Source organism: Physella acuta, unplaced genomic scaffold (genome assembly GCF_028476545.2).
Source record: "Physella acuta isolate Inbredline_101_S28 unplaced genomic scaffold, ASM2847654v3 ptg000038l, whole genome shotgun sequence".
NCBI classification, from domain to species: Eukaryota; Metazoa; Mollusca; class Gastropoda; family Physidae; genus Physella; species Physella acuta.
The window spans coordinates 746,040-766,191 of NW_026731558.1; the positions used below are offsets into that span (position 1 = coordinate 746,040).

Below are 20,152 nucleotides of genomic sequence, written 5' to 3' on the forward strand. Positions count from 1 at the left end.
TATATATATATATATATATATATATATATACATATATATATAGGCCTATATATATACATACATATATATATATATATATACATATATATATACATATATATATATACATATATATATATATATATATACATATATATATAGGCCTATATATACATATATATATATATATATATACATATATATATACATATATATATACATATATATATATATATATATATATATATATATATATATATATATATATATATATATATATATATATATATATATATATGAATATAAGGTTATGAATATATAAGGTTTTAATGTGCATATGTTGTCAACAATGAGAGACATAGTATCCCTGTAACTACGTATTACGACATCAGGACATACATGTCGCATACCCTTGTAAAGTTGACGTAAAATCCCCCCCCCCCCCCTCCCCCTACATTCGAGCCACCCTCTCCTAGAACCCTGGTTCAGAGATCACAGGCGGCCTGCCGTGAGCAGCAGCATCCTGCGACCTGCTCTAGATTAGCCGACTAATGACCTGGATCACAGGGCTGGGAGAGGGACGGGGATGGCCAGGAAACCGGGTGGAAATTGGAGATGCCAGTTTGGTCTGCGGCACGTGACGACACCTTTGTGACATCAAAGGCCGTGCCGAGTTCAAGGTCACCTGGAAGGAAGACGCTCGTCTTATGTTGTGAAAGATAATGGATGGTGTTGTCTGACGTCAGTGTTAGGGATGAGACACATTGACGTCACCTCCGACAAACTGACGTCACCAGCGATAGATCGACGTCACCACAATTACGTCATCATCGACAGATTGTCCTCACCTCCGTGTCCTCACCTCCGACAGATTGTCCTCACCTCCGTGTCCTCACCTCCGACAGATTGTCCTCACCTCCGACAGATTGTCCTCACCTCCGTGTCCTCACCTCCGTGTCCTCACCTCCGACAGATTGTCCTCACCTCCGTGTCCTCACCTCCGACAGATTGTCCTCACCTCCGACAGATTGTCCTCACCTCCGACAGATTGTCCTCACCTCCGTGTCCTCACCTCCGTGTCCTCACCTCCGACAGATTGTCCTCACCTCCGTGTCCTCACCTCCGTGTCCTCACCTCCGTGTCCTCACCTCCGACAGATTGTCCTCACCTCCGTGTCCTCACCTCCGTGTCCTCACCTCCGACAGATTGTCCTCACCTCCGTGTCCTCACCTCCGTGTCCTCACCTCCGACAGATTGTCCTCACCTCCGACAGATTGTCCTCACCTCCGTGTCCTCACCTCCGTGTCCTCACCTCCGACAGATTGTCCTCACCTCCGTGTCCTCACCTCCGTGTCCTCACCTCCGTGTCCTCACCTCCGACAGATTGTCCTCACCTCCGTGTCCTCACCTCCGTGTCCTCACCTCCGACAGATTGTCCTCACCTCCGTGTCCTCACCTCCGTGTCCTCACCTCCGACAGATTGTCCTCACCTCCGACAGATTGTCCTCACCTCCGACAGATTGTCCTCACCTCCGTGTCCTCACCTCCGACAGATTGTCCTCACCTCCGTGTCCTCACCTCCGTGTCCTCACCTCCGACAGATTGTCCTCACCTCCGTGTCCTCACCTCCGTGTCCTCACCTCCGACAGATTGTCCTCACCTCCGTGTCCTCACCTCCGTGTCCTCACCTCCGACAGATTGTCCTCACCTCCGTGTCCTCACCTCCGTGTCCTCACCTCCGACAGATTGTCCTCACCTCCGTGTCCTCACCTCCGACAGATTGTCCTCACCTCCGACAGATTGTCCTCACCTCCGTGTCCCCACCTCCGACAGATTGTCCTCACCTCCGACAGATTGTCCTCACCTCCGTGTCCTCACCTCCGTGTCCTCACCTCCGACAGATTGTCCTCACCTCCGTGTCCTCACCTCCGTGTCCTCACCTCCGACAGATTGTCCTCACCTCCGACAGATTGTCCTCACCTCCGACAGATTGTCCTCACCTCCGTGTCCTCACCTCCGTGTCCTCACCTCCGACAGATTGTCCTCACCTCCGTGTCCTCACCTCCGTGTCCTCACCTCCGACAGATTGTCCTCACCTCCGTGTCCTCACCTCCGTGTCCTCACCTCCGACAGATTGTCCTCACCTCCGTGTCCTCACCTCCGTGTCCTCACCTCCGACAGATTGTCCTCACCTCCGTGTCCTCACCTCCGACAGATTGTCCTCACCTCCGACAGATTGTCCTCACCTCCGTGTCCCCACCTCCGACAGATTGTCCTCACCTCCGACAGATTGTCCTCACCTCCGACAGATTGTCCTCACCTCCGACAGATTGTCCTCACCTCCGTGTCCTCACCTCCGTGTCCTCACCTCCGACAGATTGTCCTCACCTCCGTGTCCTCACCTCCGACAGATTGTCCTCACCTCCGACAGATTGTCCTCACCTCCGTGTCCCCACCTCCGACAGATTGTCCTCACCTCCGACAGATTGTCCTCACCTCCGACAGATTGTCCTCACCTCCGACAGATTGTCCTCACCTCCGTGTCCTCACCTCCGTGTCCTCACCTCCGACAGATTGTCCTCACCTCCGACAGATTGTCCTCACCTCCGTGTCCCCACCTCCGACAGATTGTCCTCACCTCCGACAGATTGTCCTCACCTCCGTGTCCTCACCTCCGACAGATTGTCCTCACCTCCGTGTCCTCACCTCCGTGTTCTCACCTCCGACAGATTGTCCTCACCTCCGACAGATTGTCCTCACCTCCGACAGATTGTCCTCACCTCCGACAGATTGTCCTCACCTCCGTGTCCTCACCTCCGTGTCCTCACCTCCGTGTCCTCACCTCCGACAGATTGTCCTCACCTCCGTGTCCTCACCTCCATGTCCTCACCTCCGACAGATTGCCCTCACCTCCGTGTCCTCACCTCCGTGTCCTCACCTCCGTGTCCTCACCTCCGACAGATTGTCCTCACCTCCGACAGATTGTCCTCACATCCGTGTCCTCACCTCCGACAGATTGTCCTCACCTCCGACAGATTGTCCTCACCTCCGACGGACCTCCCCCTGTGACATGCCTGAATGACGTGACCTACTTCCCCTAAAGCGAGCACCGCACGCACGTGTTTTTGTCTGACGGCACGAGGCAGGCACGCCCCCCACACCAAACACCGGCGCCCCAGCCAGGGCGCATGAAAGGTGCACATGGGCTGGAGGGCCCCTCCCCGAGAGCCGCCATGCTCGCAAGCTGTCGAGGTCCGTTCATCGGAGCCGGCGCTGCAAGCTGTGTGGCAACATCTTGCAGCCCAGCTAGTCACGTGATCAAATCTTTATCAATCCAAACAAAAGATTTTTTTTTAGTTCCCAGATTAAGAAAACCTTATAAAAAGCGAATACAGATTTGCGATAAGGTATTCGATACTTTTACAGTTACTTGTTTCCTTACTCAGGTTTCGTATATTCTAAAATCGATTATTTCAGTGGTAATCGCGATCTATCCACGCTACGCATTTAAAAATATGAACAGCCGTCTGTTATCTAGGTCAAGGATCGGCAACATTTTGTGCACATAAACAATTAAAATCACAATTCTGATCGATTACGTTGGGAATTTGATTCCATGTCTAATATACTGAGCAGCAGAAAATAAAAACAATGTCTTGACGTTTGGTTATCTATCCGCTGTTCCGCTCTACTGGTTCTCGTCTGCTGATTTCTGGCGGGAAATGGCTGCACGTACAGAGTCGCAGTGTACAACTATTCCAACTTCTCTACAGTACAGACACCCTACGCTTTTCTACTGTTATACATCTCTAACATTTCTACTATACAACATATCCAACATTTTCACTATACAACATCTCCAACATTTCCACTATACAACATCTCTAACTTTTCTACTGTACAACCTCCAACACGTCCTCTATACAACATCTCCAAAATGTCCTATATACATCCCCATCATTTCCTCTATACAACATCCCCAACATTTCCACTATACAACATCCCCACCATTTTCTCTATACAACATCCCCACCATCTCCACTCTACAACATCCCCAACATTTTCTCTATACAACATCTCCAACATTTTCTCTATACAACATCCCCAACATTTTCTCTATACAACATCCCCACCATTTCCTCTATACAACATCCCCACCATCTCCATTCTACAACATCCCCAACATTTTCACTATACAACATCCCCAACATTTTCACTATACAACATCCCCAACATTTTCACTATACAACATCCCCAACATTTTCTCTATACAACATCCCCAACATTTTCACTATACAACATCCCCAACATTTTCACTATACAACATCCCCAACATTTCCTCTATACAACATCCCCAACATTTCCTCTATACAACATCCCCAACATTTTCACTATACAACATCCCCAACATTTTCACTATACAACATCCCCAACATTTCCTCTATACAACATCCCCAACATTTCCTCTATACAACATCCCCAACATTTTCACTATACAACATCCCCAACATTTTCACTATACAACATCCCCAACATTTCCTCTATACAACATCCCCAACATTTCCACTATACAACATCTCAGACATTTCCTCTATACAACATCCCCAACATTTCCTCTATACAACATCCCCAACATTTTCACTATACAACATCCCCAACATTTCCTCTATACAATATCCCCACCATTTCCTATATACAACATCTCCAACATTTCCACTATACAACATCTTCAACATTTCCTCTATACAACATCCCCAACATTTCCTCTATACAACATCTCCAACATTCCTCTATACAACATCTCCACCAACGAACGTCTGGACGGCTGCCAGTGACAGTGCAGGCCAGTGGTCTGTTGTCGGGGTGAGCGCTGTGATGAAATTCTGTGCTCACACGGCACGCGGGAGCCGACCAATCAGGAGCCAGTCTTTGCCCACGTGCCCGCCTCCTTAAGTGACAAACGCTGGCGCAAACGACGACAGCCAACCGTCAACATCTGCGGCAGCATGCGGCGACATGCGGCGACATGCAACTTGTGGGGCTCACTAACTGACCTGCTCCGGGGGGACGGCATGCACGTGAGAGAGGGTGAGCAGATTTCCGCTAGTCGCATTCTTCCAAAGTTTTAAAGTGCACGGGCGCGTTGTTCTAGGGGAGTCCAGTGTTCAGAGTTCATGCCTGTGTTCAAAGTTTATGCATGTGTTCAAAGTTCTTGCCTGTGTTTAAAGTTCATGCCTGTGTTCAAACTGTGTTTACTTGACTTCGTTCAACAAAGGTAACTCGCTTATGCTATAGCTCGTTAAACACATCATTTTTAAAGAAAGCTATATATAGCTCATTGATTGTTGTTTGTTGAGGCATCAACTTTTTAATTCTAGACCGTTCTGATCTACCTGCTATATATTTAAAACACATGTTTATCCCAGTGGGCCTCTCGATATCACTGTGTAAATGATATTAAGATTTAATTGCTTAAAAAACTGGTAGGTTTTTTTATTATTGTTACGGAATTGCCTTAGTTAAGTGGGCGGTCTGAATGTAATTCCCTTCATCAAACATAGGGTGTGCCTCAAAATTCTGGCGTGTTTGGGCAAAAGTTCTGATCGTTAAATATCTGTATCGTATGCCCACTTTATGTTCTTTTAATACTGCTTTAATATTGGGTGGGTGTGGGGGGGGGGGGGATGTCGCTGTTTACATACTATGCTGTGCCTGTACTGCTATATTTACACCATTCTGTGGTGTGTAAACTGCTATATTTACACCATTCTGTGGTGTGTAAACTGCTATATTTAAACCATACTGTGGTGTGAAAACTGCTATATTTAAACCATTCTGTGGTGTGAAAACTTCTATATTTACACCATTCTGTGGTGTGTAAACTGCTATATTTAAACCATACTGTGGTGTTACCGTAGTTCTAGTGTGTACTATATACAAGTGTGTACATACTTAGGATTCCAGCTCTAGTGTTTACTATACACAAGTGTGTACTATACACAAGTGTTTACTATACACAAGTGTGTACTATACACAAGTGTGTACATATGTATGATTCCGGACTGTGTACATGGTGCTTGTACATCACGCTGCTGATAATGAGCTACATCTTTTAACTGCTACATCTTCTGTCAGACATCATTTACCGCATGCTGTTGTCACACGCCTTCTGTCATATGTCACATGTCATGTGTCACATATCATATATCACACGTCTTCCTTCACATATCCTATGTCACGTGTTCTTTTTTCACATGTCGCCCTTCGTATGTCGTATGTCTCATGCCTTCTGTCACACGTCACATGTTGTATGTTAAAGTCTGACGCAAAGTTTATATGTAAGTTCTGACGCAAAGTTTATATGGCAGTTATGACGCAAAGTTTATATGACAGTTCTGACGCAATGTTTATATGATAGTTCTGCATGTGTATTTAACTTAATGAATAAATTAATTTCCTCTAGTTTAATGACCACTTTTTAAAAGTTAAATGTACATGATTGTTTTCTATTAATTATTAATTGCCACCGCCTTAATTAATCAATGTTATCAACTTAATTCTGAAATTCAACTTTTTACCTAACTAAATTACTTGACTGTAATGAAGTCTCTCTAAAACACCTGAACTACAGCGATCTGTTTGAGATGTGTGTTTGGCTACTTTCGTCTAATGGTTCGACTACATTTTATCCCGTGAACTTGTGCTTGACAGCGTCCAATGGGTCTTCACATGTGTACCCTAGAACTAGACATTCCACTAATCTCTATCCAGTAGTTATTTTAACTGCCAAAAAAAAAATTCGGCAAATGATATTACAGCCCCCCCCCCCCCATGGAGCAGGTGTATTTCCACTAATTGGATCCGCTCAAGTCTCTATGTACACCCCGGTCATGCTTCAAATAGCGTGGTATGCATTCAGGTCTGGTCATGCGCACTGATAGGCTGAACTTGTTGACACACTAGGAAAGCGAAACTGGGAGTCCCGCTAGAGGGCGGTTATACAAGACGGCAAGCCTGTTATAGAAGACAGCAGCCTGTTATAGGAGACAGCAGTCTGTTATAGAAGACAGCAGTCTGTTATAGAAGACAGCAGTCTGTTATAGAAGACAGCAGTTTGTTATAGAAGACAGCAGCCTGTTGTAGAAGACAGCAAGCCAGCTACAAGCACTATCCTTGATGTTGAATCCTTACATAATTGTTGAACCAAAACCAGGCGATGGACCCAAATAGAATAAAGGAACACGATACTTGTCTACGTAACATTAAATAATACAAAATTATATATATATATATATATATATATATATATATATATATATATATATATATATATATATAGCCTATGTGTGTGTTATATTAAATTGTGTACACTCTAAATATTGTACGGAATGCAGCTAGGTAATGAACTCTAAATTTAAATTTAGGAAGTTCATTCTGCAAGGGGTTATTTTGTTTAAATTTCGCTTTACCCAAAATAAAATAACTACACACACATTTTCATGATGACTTCAAGCGGCTGTTTTTGTTCTAGATCAGTTATAAAAGGCTTCTCCAAGATGGAAAAATCAATGTCTCTTTCAGACTTTTTCTCTGGGGGAATTTTCGGGTTTCGGGGGGGGGGTAGACGAAGAGGTGCCTGAAAGAAACGCTGTGTGAAATAATAGGTGTAATGTTTTGGGTGAAATACTTAGCGTGAAGCATGTTGAGTAAAATATATTGTATACTGTCAGAGTGAAAATATGTTTGCTTGTCTATGGATAAATATTTGAGGTATTGCCGCGGCTATACAAACATATCTGAATACATTTGAAATTAAATCCTATGACCCGCTATACATTTGATTTATATTTAGAATCTTCCCCGCCCCCATTCTATCGCCGCCCATTTGCGTGTGACATTTGACAGCCAGCTACCGAATGTAAACGTGGCATACAAACACAATGTAGCATACACATACCCTGCAACATACAAAAACACTCTGTAGCATACACATACCCTGCAACATACAAAAACACTCTGTAGCATACACATACCCTGCAACATACAAAAACACTCTGTAGCATACACATACATCATAGCTTACACATACCCTGCAACATACAAACACACTCTGTAGCATACACATACATTATAGCATACACATACCCTGCAACATACAAACACTCTGTAGCATACACATACATTATAGCATACACATACCCTGCAACATACAAACATACTCTGTAGCATACACAACTATAGCATATAACACGCGCTATAGCATACAAACACATTATTATAGCTTACAACAATACCAAATCATACAATTATATTTTAGCATACATACGCACTGCAGCATATTACCATTTTGAAACATACAAAGTCGCTTCACCATACAAGCATTGTAGCATAATATATAGGAACACATTGACAGATACGCATAAACTATAAGATACAAACACCGTATGTACTACAAACACCGTATTTAATACAAACACCGTATGTACTACAAACACCGTATGTACTACAAACACCATCTGCAACACAAACAAATTTTTTCCAAACACTTTTTAAAGGTTTAACCCACTCGCTTATCTTCTGTATTTACAATCAAATAATTTATACCATTTTTTAGAATTGATCTACCGGATTAAACAAAATTTAATCGCATATCTGTAAAAAAAATTCACCGCATTTATAATCCAGCCGCACAACTTAGATTTAAATTTAAAAAAAAAATGCAAAGCTTCGTCCTCAAATATAATCCCATCTCATATTTCTATAGCGATTATCAAGGATTATCGCCCCTGCCACTCACTGCATCTGGTGATGATAGCCCCTATTTCCAACCCAGAGTTATCCCGCCCTTGAGTAACAGACGTTCGCGGGACTAGCATCGACTTACAACAATCGATTTTTACAAATTTCGGATTGAAAGAAAGTTCAATTTTTGTTCTGAATACAAAACGTGTTGCCTGTAAAGCTTTAACAATAAACCAAGTTTAGCTTTCCTTTTGAGAAAAATCTGGCCAAGCTGAGCATTGATTGGCATTATTTTTTTAACCGTTTAACCCGTGCTGAACAAAAGGCACGGTTAAGTAAGACACCAGGCCACCAAGGCGAGATAGCAGCATCAGGAGGAACCAGTTAGCAGACACAAAACAGTCGCATGCCACATCCGGTTCTAGTCTTAATGGAAGAGTTCCCAACATGGCGGAAGTTGAAAGCTTGTTCGATACTGTAGTCTTCGTTTAAACGGCATTTATCACGTGATGTGCCTGAATATGATGATGGGCTAAAGTTTGGCTGGGCCCTTGTTAACTTTTACATCATAGCTGAGGGCTAAAGTTTGGGCCCGTGTTAACTTTTACATCATGGCACCTATCTATTATAGCAGTGGTGAAAGTGAAAGTACAGGAGTATATTGGTTGTCTGCTCCTGTGATTGCTCTGTCTAGTGGGGGGAGATAACTGACGTGTAAATTCATGATTAAGTTTTATGTAAGGGGAGTTAATTTTTCACAATGTATTTTGTAAAGGGAGTTTTGTCCTCTTGTCTTGTGGTTATAATAGACGGCCATATTGCTTTTTACAGTTACCGCTATCCGACCGTAATTACCGCCATAATACAAACACCACTATACAACCACCATCAAACAACCACCATCAAACAACCACCATTAAACAACCACCACCAAACAACCACCACCAAACAACCACCACTAAACAACCACCATAAAACAACCACCCTCTTCCAACCACCACCAAACAACCACCAAACAACCACCAAACAACCACTACCAAACAATCACCAGTATGTCTAGCAGACTACCAGGAGAACACACGTCTTTAAAAAAAAAAAGAGTTGTTATGACTGAACAGGTGGTGCGGCTCGGTAATTAGCCGGTACACATGACGTCATCAGGGCCTAGTTTCCCCTCACCTAAGCTGCCTTGGTGGTGTCTTGCCCAATGAGAATTACCTTCCAATCAAGACCTGGTGGTGTCTTGCCTAATGAGAATTACCTTCCAATCAAGACCTGGTGGTGTCTTGCCCAATGAGAATTACCTTCCAATCAAGACCTGGTGGTGTCTTGCCCAATGAGAATTACCTTCCAATCAAGACCTGGTGGTGTCTTGCCTAATGAGAATTACCTTCCAATCAAGACCTGGTGGTGTCTTGCCTAATGAGAATTACCTTCCAATCAAGACCTGGTGGTGTCTTGCCCAATGAGAATTACCTTCCAATCAAGACCTGGTGGTGTCTTGCCCAATGAGAATTACCTTCCACCTTGTTCCCGCCCGCAAACACCAGCCACGCTTAACGGCTGGGTTTTTTCTTCTCTTACAATGATCTTCGGAGCAGACGAGAAATGATGAAAGTTTGATTGTATTTTTTTTTCAAACATCTAGAACTAATTTGTTATCTTTGGAACTAGTTCCAAACGTGGAAGAAATTTAGTCTTACTTCTCACAACCAGCAGACGACAAAGTCTTAACCCGGGCTATAAACTCAGGCATGAAATTCTAGACATCAATTCCTCTTTCTTTATCTCTGGTTTCTGTACCGTACCCCAGAACCCGATTATTTTTCCAATTATATCCCATCATTTTTGCCTGAATGTCATGTAAGATTCTTTTGTGTGGAGTTTGTTCTGAGGCGTAGTCTTTTGTATTCTTCCAGTTGTAAGATATCGTCTGCTTCTCCACACTAGCGATCGTCTGCTGTAAGTTTGTCACGCCCCGAACCCATACCTAGCTAAACAGTATCGTATCACCGCCTGCTACACCCACTTAATCATTTGTGTAAATCGTCACTTAATTATTTGTGTAAACGTCACCTAATCGCCTACGTCAACATCGCCGCCATGTTGTCTATTCTTAGCCCCATGCACTCGCGTCTAAAATTACCCGGTTTGGTCACGCGCCGAGGTGTGTGACGAGTATCAACACTTTGTACTGTCAATGTGTTCAGTCAACACGGTGTCACCCGAGTATCAACACTTTGTACTGTCAATGTGTTCAGTCCACACGGTGTCACCCGAGTATCAACACTTTGTACTGTCAATGTGTTCAGTCAACACGGTGTCACCCGAGTATCAACACTTTGTACTGTCAATGTGTTCAGTCAACACGGTGTCATCCGAGTATCAACACTTTGTACTGTCAATGTGTTCAGTCCACACGGTGTCACCCGAGTATCAACACTTTGTACTGTCAATGTGTTCAGTCCACACGGTGTCACCCGAGTATCAACACTTTGTACTGTCAATGTGTTCAGTCCACACGGTGTCACCCGAGTATCAACACTTTGTACTGTCAATGTGTTCAGTCCACACGGTGTCACCCGAGTATCAACACTTTGTACTGTCAATGTGTTCAGTCAACACGGTGTCACCTACTGTTTGATGAGCTCTCCACACTTGGATCTCTCCTTCATGTCAGGAAACGGCCAGATATTCAACGACTACCCTGTTAGATCCACGTCTCTTGTTAAGCATAATTAATTCTTGACGTTCTGATTAAAGCTGTCTGATAAAAATTAACTGGTAAAAAACGTGTGTAATTAAACTATGGCCGTGCCAACCTCGCAGCTATACGCATGGGATATTCAGAGAACTAAGGAAATAGTTTGGCCATCGTTGGGTCGCGTCTGGGAAAAGTTGTAAAATTGTCAATGAGTCGCAGGGTAAGGACTCAGAGTGAAATATATCATCAAACTTGCTGTAACTGGACATTGGCAGAACTGAGAATGTAGCGAGCTGTCCTAACTACAGAATCTAGTGGCAGAAAGCTTAAAAAACACGTTTTTATAATGAGACACTGACTCGATGAGACATTGACTCGATGAGACATTGACTCGATGAGACATTGACTCGATGAGACATTGACTCGATGAGACACTGACTGCATGAGACATTAACTCGATGAGACATTGACTCGATGAAACATTGACTCGATGAAACATTGACTCGATGAAACATTGACTCGATGAAACATTGACTCGATGAGACATTGACTCGATGAGACACTGACTCGATGAGACATTGACTTGATGAGACATTGACTCGATGAGACATTGACTCGATGAGACATTGACTCGATGAGACATTGACTCGATGAGACACTGACTGCATGAGACATTAACTCGATGAGACATTGACTCGATGAAACATTGACTCGATGAAACATTGACTCGATGAAACATTGACTCGATGAAACATTGACTCGATGAGACATTGACTCGATGAGACACTGACTCGATGAGACATTGACTTGATGAGACATTGACTCGATGAGACATTGACTCGACACCCAAAAAAAAACAACATATGAATCTGTAATGTCAGATCACCTACCAAACCACCGATTTAAAAATAGTCTTATTTAATGGACACCCCCCCCCCCTCTCAACCTTCACCTCCTCCATCTTAGAAAAATCAAAGACATATTAATGATATCCACCCCCCCCCCCCCCACATCCCCACCACACACCTTCCTGTAAATACGCCTATCTCTCCCCATTGAAACACGGAGTAAAACTTCAAAGTAAAAGAAAAAGTCCGTCAAATAAGTGCGACATTTTCCCAGCACAATGGCCGCGATTGTGGATGCGTTTTATTATCATCCGGGTAAGTTGTGGGGCGTCAAGGCGCGAGGGTCGAGCACACCCCAGATACGCATCTCGGGGTGGTGAACACAGAAAGGGCGCGGGGGGATCTCATCAACGCCTGCTTTATTCCCCCTTCTTGTCAACACTGGGCGACCATTAACTTCATTGTGTAGATCAACTTATTCGCTAGGACGAGATGATGACGATGTTACCTCCATAGAGAGACTAGACGGTTAAAAGACCGGTTGATCCCTGGCTATGGCCGTCTGGACGGCTAGAGGAGTCTCATTCAAGTGGAAACAGTGGAGTTTTTATCCTACCAATAATAGCCGAATTATTCCGAAACCCGTCATTTAAAGAGCGTCTCATAATGGGCTAGAGTACATAATTTATGTCAGGTTTAGGTGGCTCAAGGATAAACACACCGCATGTGTCGTTAAAAGTCACGTGACCTGGACAATGGAATACGTCACATACAGTAAACACCTGGTCCCGTCGAGATACTAGTCCGTTGTCATGTCCTGCTAGCTGCTTACTGCTCAACTCTGTAGTCTTACTTTAGAATTTAGAAGTTACTCCACTCCCCACTCTAGAAGTATTACTCCACTCCCGACTTCAGAAGTATTACTCCACTCCCGATTTTAGAAGTATTACTCCATTCCCGATTTTAGAAGTATTACTCCACTCCCGATTTTAGAAGTATTACTCCACTCCCGACTTCGTTTGAATGTTAGCTTTATTGTGTGAATTTTATTTTAATCAATCTTTGTACTCTAAATATAGCTTTTAAGTGATAGACAGTTCGGGTTAGTCATAGAAAGTAGGACAATTCTAACTTTGTGGACTGTTCTGATTTGGAGTACAGTTCTAATTTGGTGCAACGTTCTCATTTAGTGCAAAGTTCTGATTTGGTGCAGTTCTGATTTGGAGTACATTTCTGATTTCTCGGATTGCTTTGTGTGACGGTGATGTGTATTTCATTGCGCCGCCTCTAGAGAGGGGGCATGGCACCATGAGGCGCCGGTCCGGCACCCTAGAGGGCGCTGCCTGACGTACGTAGTCCACTTCCCATGCAGTCCAGCTGTAGGAATGTTGGTTCGCGGTCCGTCCCGGTATCCAGCACACAGTTTCCCAAGCACGTGCTCCAGCGGAAGTGACGCGAGAGTATGCGATACAAACCCCAGGGGCGACGGAGGAAGATATTCTAGGGGGAGAACACTCACCTGTTGCAAGCCGCGCGGTGCGAACGATGAGTCGTCTGCCCTGTCGGATGCTTGAGTTGCTGCTTCGTTGTGTGCCGCTGCTGCTTCTACTGGCACCAGACCCGACGGCTGGGACGGGAGTCTTCCAACTGCAGGTAGGTCAAGGACACGGCTTCATGCAGCAACACCTTCCTACAGCATTACTCCAACTTATAAACTGTCCCACCTTTACACTGCCTCTCACATACAGTAATACCCAACTGTCCACTTACAAGTTTTATTTTGAAATGGCTGAATTAGTAAACAAATTATGACGTCGTCCATGACATCAACTATGACATGAACTATGACATTGACCATGCCGTTTACCCTAACACAAACTCTAACATTGACCATGACATTGACCTTGACATTAAGTATGACACTGACCATGAAGTTGACCCTAGCATAAATTGTAACATGGACTCTCACATCGACCATGACATTGATCCTGACATTGACCTTGACGAGCCGGTTATGACGTATCTATGACTACCCCCCCCCCCGCCCTTGTCGTCCCCAGCTTGAGAGTGTGCGGAATGTGCGGGGTGAGACGGCTGTAGGCACGTGCTGTGATGAGGGCGAGGACCCCTCCAAAGGGTGCAAGGACTCGTGCGAGACATACGTGCGGGTTTGTCTCAAGGAGTTTATGGACATCGTGTCGGCTGAGGGCCACTGCACGTTCGGGAACTTCACGACGGAGGTTCTGGGAGGCAATGAGTTCAGATACCCATTGGATAGCCACCAGACGCTCGTGCAGATTCCCTTCGGCTTTGCGTGGATGGTGAGTAGATTCGTCTTTAGTATTTCCTTATGTCTTTTTCATTTCAGGAGGGGGTGGGGTAATTTCAGATGGCGCAGTAGCGATACACTAGCAACAATATATTCTTAAATAATTGAAATATTTGTAGCTTGCTTAGATTTTAAACTCATTAAAATACAAATCAATTCATAAAAGCTTAATTATGACATTTTAATAACCATGTAGCTATGGACTCAGAAAGCTTATTCTTTGACTCAGTACAATTTATTCTATTGTTCCAAGAAGACGACTATAAGGGTACATTTGTAAACTATTTTTAAAATCTTTTTTGGAAGTTTCTCTAAATCTTCTCGTGGATTATTTATCATTTAAACTGTTGCTTAGCTTGCTCATAAGGATATATTAATATTAGCCAGGACAACGTCTTGCCGGAACGGCAATTTATTTAAAAAGTCGCGACATACAGCAATGCCCGGGCGGGGTGAACTCAACTTCTGCTAACCTAGGTCAGGGACAAAAGTTCAAAGCTGTTCATGTTTTGAAAACATTTTTATTTACGAGCACTATCGCCAAAAGATACAAGAATGTTTTAATCTTTGCGCTTTTTTATATCCCGTTTGTGAAGAATCGTTTAACTGTTAATAAACCTGGCATTCAAGCTCTGGCATCCAGCGTCGACTCTCGCATGCTGTGTTTACAATGAGAATTACATTCCTGGCTTTTTGTCCTCATGCGTGCTAAAAGGTTACATCAGCTGGCCGTTTTATCCAGCATCACGGCAGTTCGGGGAGCTAAAACCTCACAGTTCGGGGAGCTAAAACCTCACAGTTCGGGGGAGCTAAAACCTCACAGTTCGGGGAGCTAAAACCTCACAGTTCGGGGGAGCTAAAACCTCACAGTTCGGGGAGCTAAAACCTCACAGTTCGGGGAGCTAAAACCTCACAACTTGCCCGGCTCTATTCACCTCAATAATGAATGATATTCACTTGCAGACGACAGCATAAGAAAACGCCGACGCGGCACAAATTACAATGGCGCATGATCTGCTACATTTAAAAAACCCTCGTCACTTGCGATTTTAGATCATTCAAAGAAAAGTGGGGAAACTAATTTTGTTGCGAAGGAAAATTGAATTAGTTTCGTAGGAAAACTGATTTGGTTTCGTAGTTCGTAGAAAAACTGACTTAGTTTCGTATGAAAACGGATTTAGTTGTTTAGGAAAACTTATTTAGTTTCGTAGGGTAGCTGATTTAGTTTCGTAGGAAAACTGATTTAGTAGTTAAGGAAAACGATAAAGTTTTTAAGGAAACCTGATTAGTTTTCTCAATAGTATTACAGCGCTGACGTCATCCATTATCCAAAACAAAATCTTTACCTTGACTATCGTCAAAAAACATCAACAACAACGATAAAAAAACACTCACTACAACACAGCGTTAAGCCGTTTTTTTTTAATGAGAAGCGATTAAATTTACTCGTCAAGTAAGTTACTAAAAAAATAATTTAGTAATTAACTTTATAAGGGTATCTTTTAGCTATATCCACGTGTCGTATGGTATATTTATCTGTCATAATACTTCGTGTTACCAGCCCCATTCGGGATTCCAATGACACGTCCTAGAAAAAGTCGGACTCTCGAGTTCATCGACATAATGTTCAACACTTCGAACGAAGTTCAACAAGGAACAGACCCCCCCCCCCCCCACCACACCCACCCCATTTGACATAGCTAGGCCTAGATACACGAGACCCCGACTAATCTATGCTGGCGGTATAGGGCCTGCTACAGCATAGCCTCGATGAAAAGCGACCCATTATCGCTAAAACTGGTCTATAGCTTATGTTTAACAATAACAAAATCTAATTTTCAGAGCAAACAACTCCATTAATAAAACTTTGGAAAAGTTGAACGCACTGGTTTGTGGGTAGTTTTCTATTGTTAGCCTGAAGCAGCCTTTCAATTCCTGCGGGTATTCAAACTTAGCAGAAGACAGGCCGTCTCGTGAACACACTCGGAGCAGACGAGACCTGACGAGTAGAGTGTGGGTGGGCCGGGCTTCTCGCATCATAAAAAATAGTTCTTGCAAAAATATTTTAAAGTTTTGATTCTGACTTAGTGGGGATTTCTTTAGAATATGTTTAAATGAAGTCTGGTGTTTGTGGATGTAAAAATGGATTGTTTTTGTGTTTTTGCAAGCGGCCTCAGTGGGCAGGTCTGGTTGTGGAGTGAATGAACGCGTACGGCTGAAGGCGGTGATTACCTGAAGGCGGTGATTACCTGGATTGTGGGTTAAGGCGAGATTAACCGAGTGTGTAGCTAACGTCAAACAACCGGATAAACACAACTTGACAGCTCCAGGTTTTGTGGGGGCCATAGGTGCCACCAGTCTTAGACTGAGGGGGGGGGGGGATACGTCATAGGTGCCACCGGTCTTAGACTGAGGGGGGGGGGGATACGTCATAGGTGCCACCGGTCTTAGACTGGTGGGGGGATACGTCATAGGTGCCACCGGTCTTAGAGTCAGGTAAGGGGGGAATACGTCATAGGTGCCACCGGTCTTAGACTGGGGGGGGGATACGTCATAGGTGCCACCGGTCTTAGACTGGGGGGGGGATACGTCATAGGTGCCACCGGTCTTAGACTGGGGGGGGGATACGTCATAGGTGCCACCGGTCTTAGACTGGGGGGGGGGATACGTCATAGGTGCCACCGGTCTTAGACTGGGGGGGGGATACGTCATAGGTGCCACCGGTCTTAGAGTCAGGTAGGGGGGGGATACGTCATAGGTGCCACCGGTCTTAGACTGGGGGGGGGATACGTCATAGGTGCCACCGGTCTTAGACTGGGGGGGGGGATACGTCATAGGTGCTACCGGTCTTAGAGTCAGGTGGGGGGGATACGTCATAGGTGCCACCGGTCTTAGAGTCAGGTAGGGGGGGGATACGTCATAGGTGCCACCGGTCTTAGAGTCAGGTAGGGGGGGGATACGTCATAGGTGCTACCGGTCTTAGACTGGGGGGGGGGGATACGTCAAAGGTGCCACCGGTCTTAGATCTGGGGGGGATACGTCATAGGTGCCACCGGTTTTAGACTCAGGTAGGGGGGGTACGTCATAGGTGCTACCGGTCTTAGGGGGAATCTACGTTGTAGGGGCCACCATTATAAGACTGGGGGGGGGGGGGGATCAGCTAGTCTTAAGTTAGAAGGGAATGAAGTGTTTATCTCCTGCGATCCCCAGTACTGATGCCTACCAAATGAAATCATTTTTCCAGAACCATTTACTTTCTGTTTTTCTTCTAGCTTTGTTTGCCAAAAAAATACTGGAAATCAAATTACCTGTTTCTCTAACGCACACACACACACACACTTGTATACACACATACACACAAATACACACACACACACACACACACACATATATATATATATATATATATATATATATATATATTATACATTTTAAATCAGCGAATTTGTACGTAGCTCTTTGCAAAAAAAATAATGATCTAAAATTAGTTATTAACGAAATAAAATAAAAATATTTAAGAATCGTCCTATCATTAACTCTCCATTGGAAGAAAAGACTCACAGACTAAGCAAAAAATTGAAATCTGAGAATGGGGAGGGTTTCTAGCAGGTGCATGCGTCTACTGCCTCACCTATTGAACTTTACACGACTTGTCAAAAGGAACGGGAACTGAACGGGAACTGCATCGCGAGGGCCAAAACTCGTCGGTGTCATTGTTCAGTGGGGAACCTTCGAGATTTCTCAAGGGTCCTTTAGCAAGCAATAAGTCCTGCTTTAAGGGGAAATGTTTCCCTACAGAGGGAAGAAAAGACATTGCGATAACATCACTGAAACTTTCCCGATAATTCTTTTCTACTCAAGCGCCATGCGGTTTAAAAATACAGACTTTAAAATTACCGTTAAAACTGTTTAATATTGTGTTGAATAATAATTTTGGTATATTGCACTTATTTTTATAAAGGCCTATCATTAAATATAAAATTTTCTTATGTATGCGTTAGGCGGTTTTTGTTCTGGGAAGAGGGGTTTGAGTAAAGTCTAGTGTGAAGGTTAACTGGTGGTTGGCAGGTGATGGTCTGATGTTTGAGGGGGGGGGGGGGGGTCACGTCGCTTTCATCTTCACGCTGATCTAGCAATAGGGTGCTAAAACGAAAACGCCCTGTTGGTAGTTAAGCTTTAGGGCGCCACGAAACTAAACCACCCAGACGATGAACTACTGCTACAGGAGTGCTCCACCTACTGGAGTGCCCCACCTACTACTGGAGTGCTCCACCTACTGGAGTGCTCCACCTACTACTGGAGTGCCCCACCTACTACTGGAGTGCTCCACCTACTGGAGTGCTCCACCTACCACTGGAGTGTCCCACCTACTGGAGTGCTCCACCTACTGGAGTGTTCCACCTACTGGAGTGCTCCACCTACTGGAGTGCTCCACCTACTACTGGAGTGCTCCACCTACTGGAGTGCTCCACCTACTACTGGAGTGCTCCACCTACTGGAGTGCTCCACCTACTACTGGAGTGTCCCGCCTACCACTGGAGTGCTCCACATACTACTGGAGTGTCCCACCTACTGGAGTGCTCCACCTACTGGAGTGCTCCACCTACTACTGAAGTGTTCCACCTACTGGAGTGCTCCACCTACTACTGGAGTGCTCCACCTACTACTGAAGTGCTCCACCTACTACTGGAGTGCTCCACCTACTGGAGTGCTCCACCTACTACTGGAGTGCTCCACCTACTACTGGAGTGCTCCACCTACTACTGGAGTGCTCCACCTACTGGAGTGTCCCACCTACTGGAGTGCTCCACCTACTACTGGAGTGCTCCACCTACTACTGGAGTGCTCCACCTACTGGAGTGCTCCACCTACTACTGGAGTGCTCCACCTACTACTGAAGTGCTCCACCTACTGGAGTGCTCCACCTACTACTGGAGTGCTCCACCTACTGGAGTGCTCCACCTACTACTGGAGTGCTCCACCTACTACTGGAGTGCTCCACCTACTACTGGAGTGCTCCACCTACTCGAGTGCTCCACCTACTACTTTAGTGCTCCACCTACTGGAGTGCTCCACCTACTACTGTAGTGCTCCACCTACTAATGGAGTGCTCCACCTACTACTGGAGTGCTCCACCTACTACTGGAGTGCTCCACCTACTCGAGTGCTCCACCTACTCGAGTGCTCCACCTACTACTTTAGTGCTCCACCTACTGGAGTGCTCCACCTACTGGAGTGCTCCACCTACTGGAGTGCTCCACCTACTGAAGTGTTCCACCTACTGGAGTGCTCCACCTACTACTTTAGTGCTCCACCTACTGGAGTGCTCCACCTACTGGAGTGCTCCACCTACTGAAGTGTTCCACCTACTGGAGTGCTCCACCTACTACTGGAGTGCTCCACCTACTACTGGAGTGCTCCACCTACTGCTGTAGTGCTCCACCTACTGGAGTGCTCCACCTACTGGAGTGCTCCACCTACTACTGGAGTGCTCCACCTACTCGAGTGTCCCACCTACTGGAGTGCTCCACCTACTGGAGTGCTCCACCT

The 20,152-nt window shown here is 44.9% G+C and overlaps 3 protein-coding genes across 3 annotated transcripts in view; all 3 read left to right on the forward strand.

The window, feature by feature from the left end:
* LOC131943533 (ribonuclease P protein subunit p20-like) overlaps positions 1 to 20,152 on the forward strand; it is a 138,265-nt gene that overhangs the window by 35,819 nt on the left and 82,294 nt on the right. The window lies entirely within an intron of this gene.
* Positions 734 to 3,061, forward strand: LOC131943061 (proline-rich protein 36-like). The gene has a single exon (XM_059303074.1). It carries the CDS (start codon positions 734 to 736, stop codon positions 3,059 to 3,061), a length of 2,328 nt encoding a protein of 775 aa, XP_059159057.1.
* The window catches only part of LOC131943466 (protein jagged-1), a 75,285-nt gene continuing 68,489 nt past the window's right edge, over positions 13,357 to 20,152 (forward strand). Inside the window, exons 1-2 of the mRNA XM_059303625.1 lie at positions 13,357 to 13,926; positions 14,334 to 14,594. Coding sequence (XP_059159608.1) covers positions 13,819 to 13,926; positions 14,334 to 14,594 — 369 coding nt within the window. The 5' untranslated portion in view covers positions 13,357 to 13,818. The remainder of the gene's footprint in view (positions 13,927 to 14,333; positions 14,595 to 20,152) is intronic.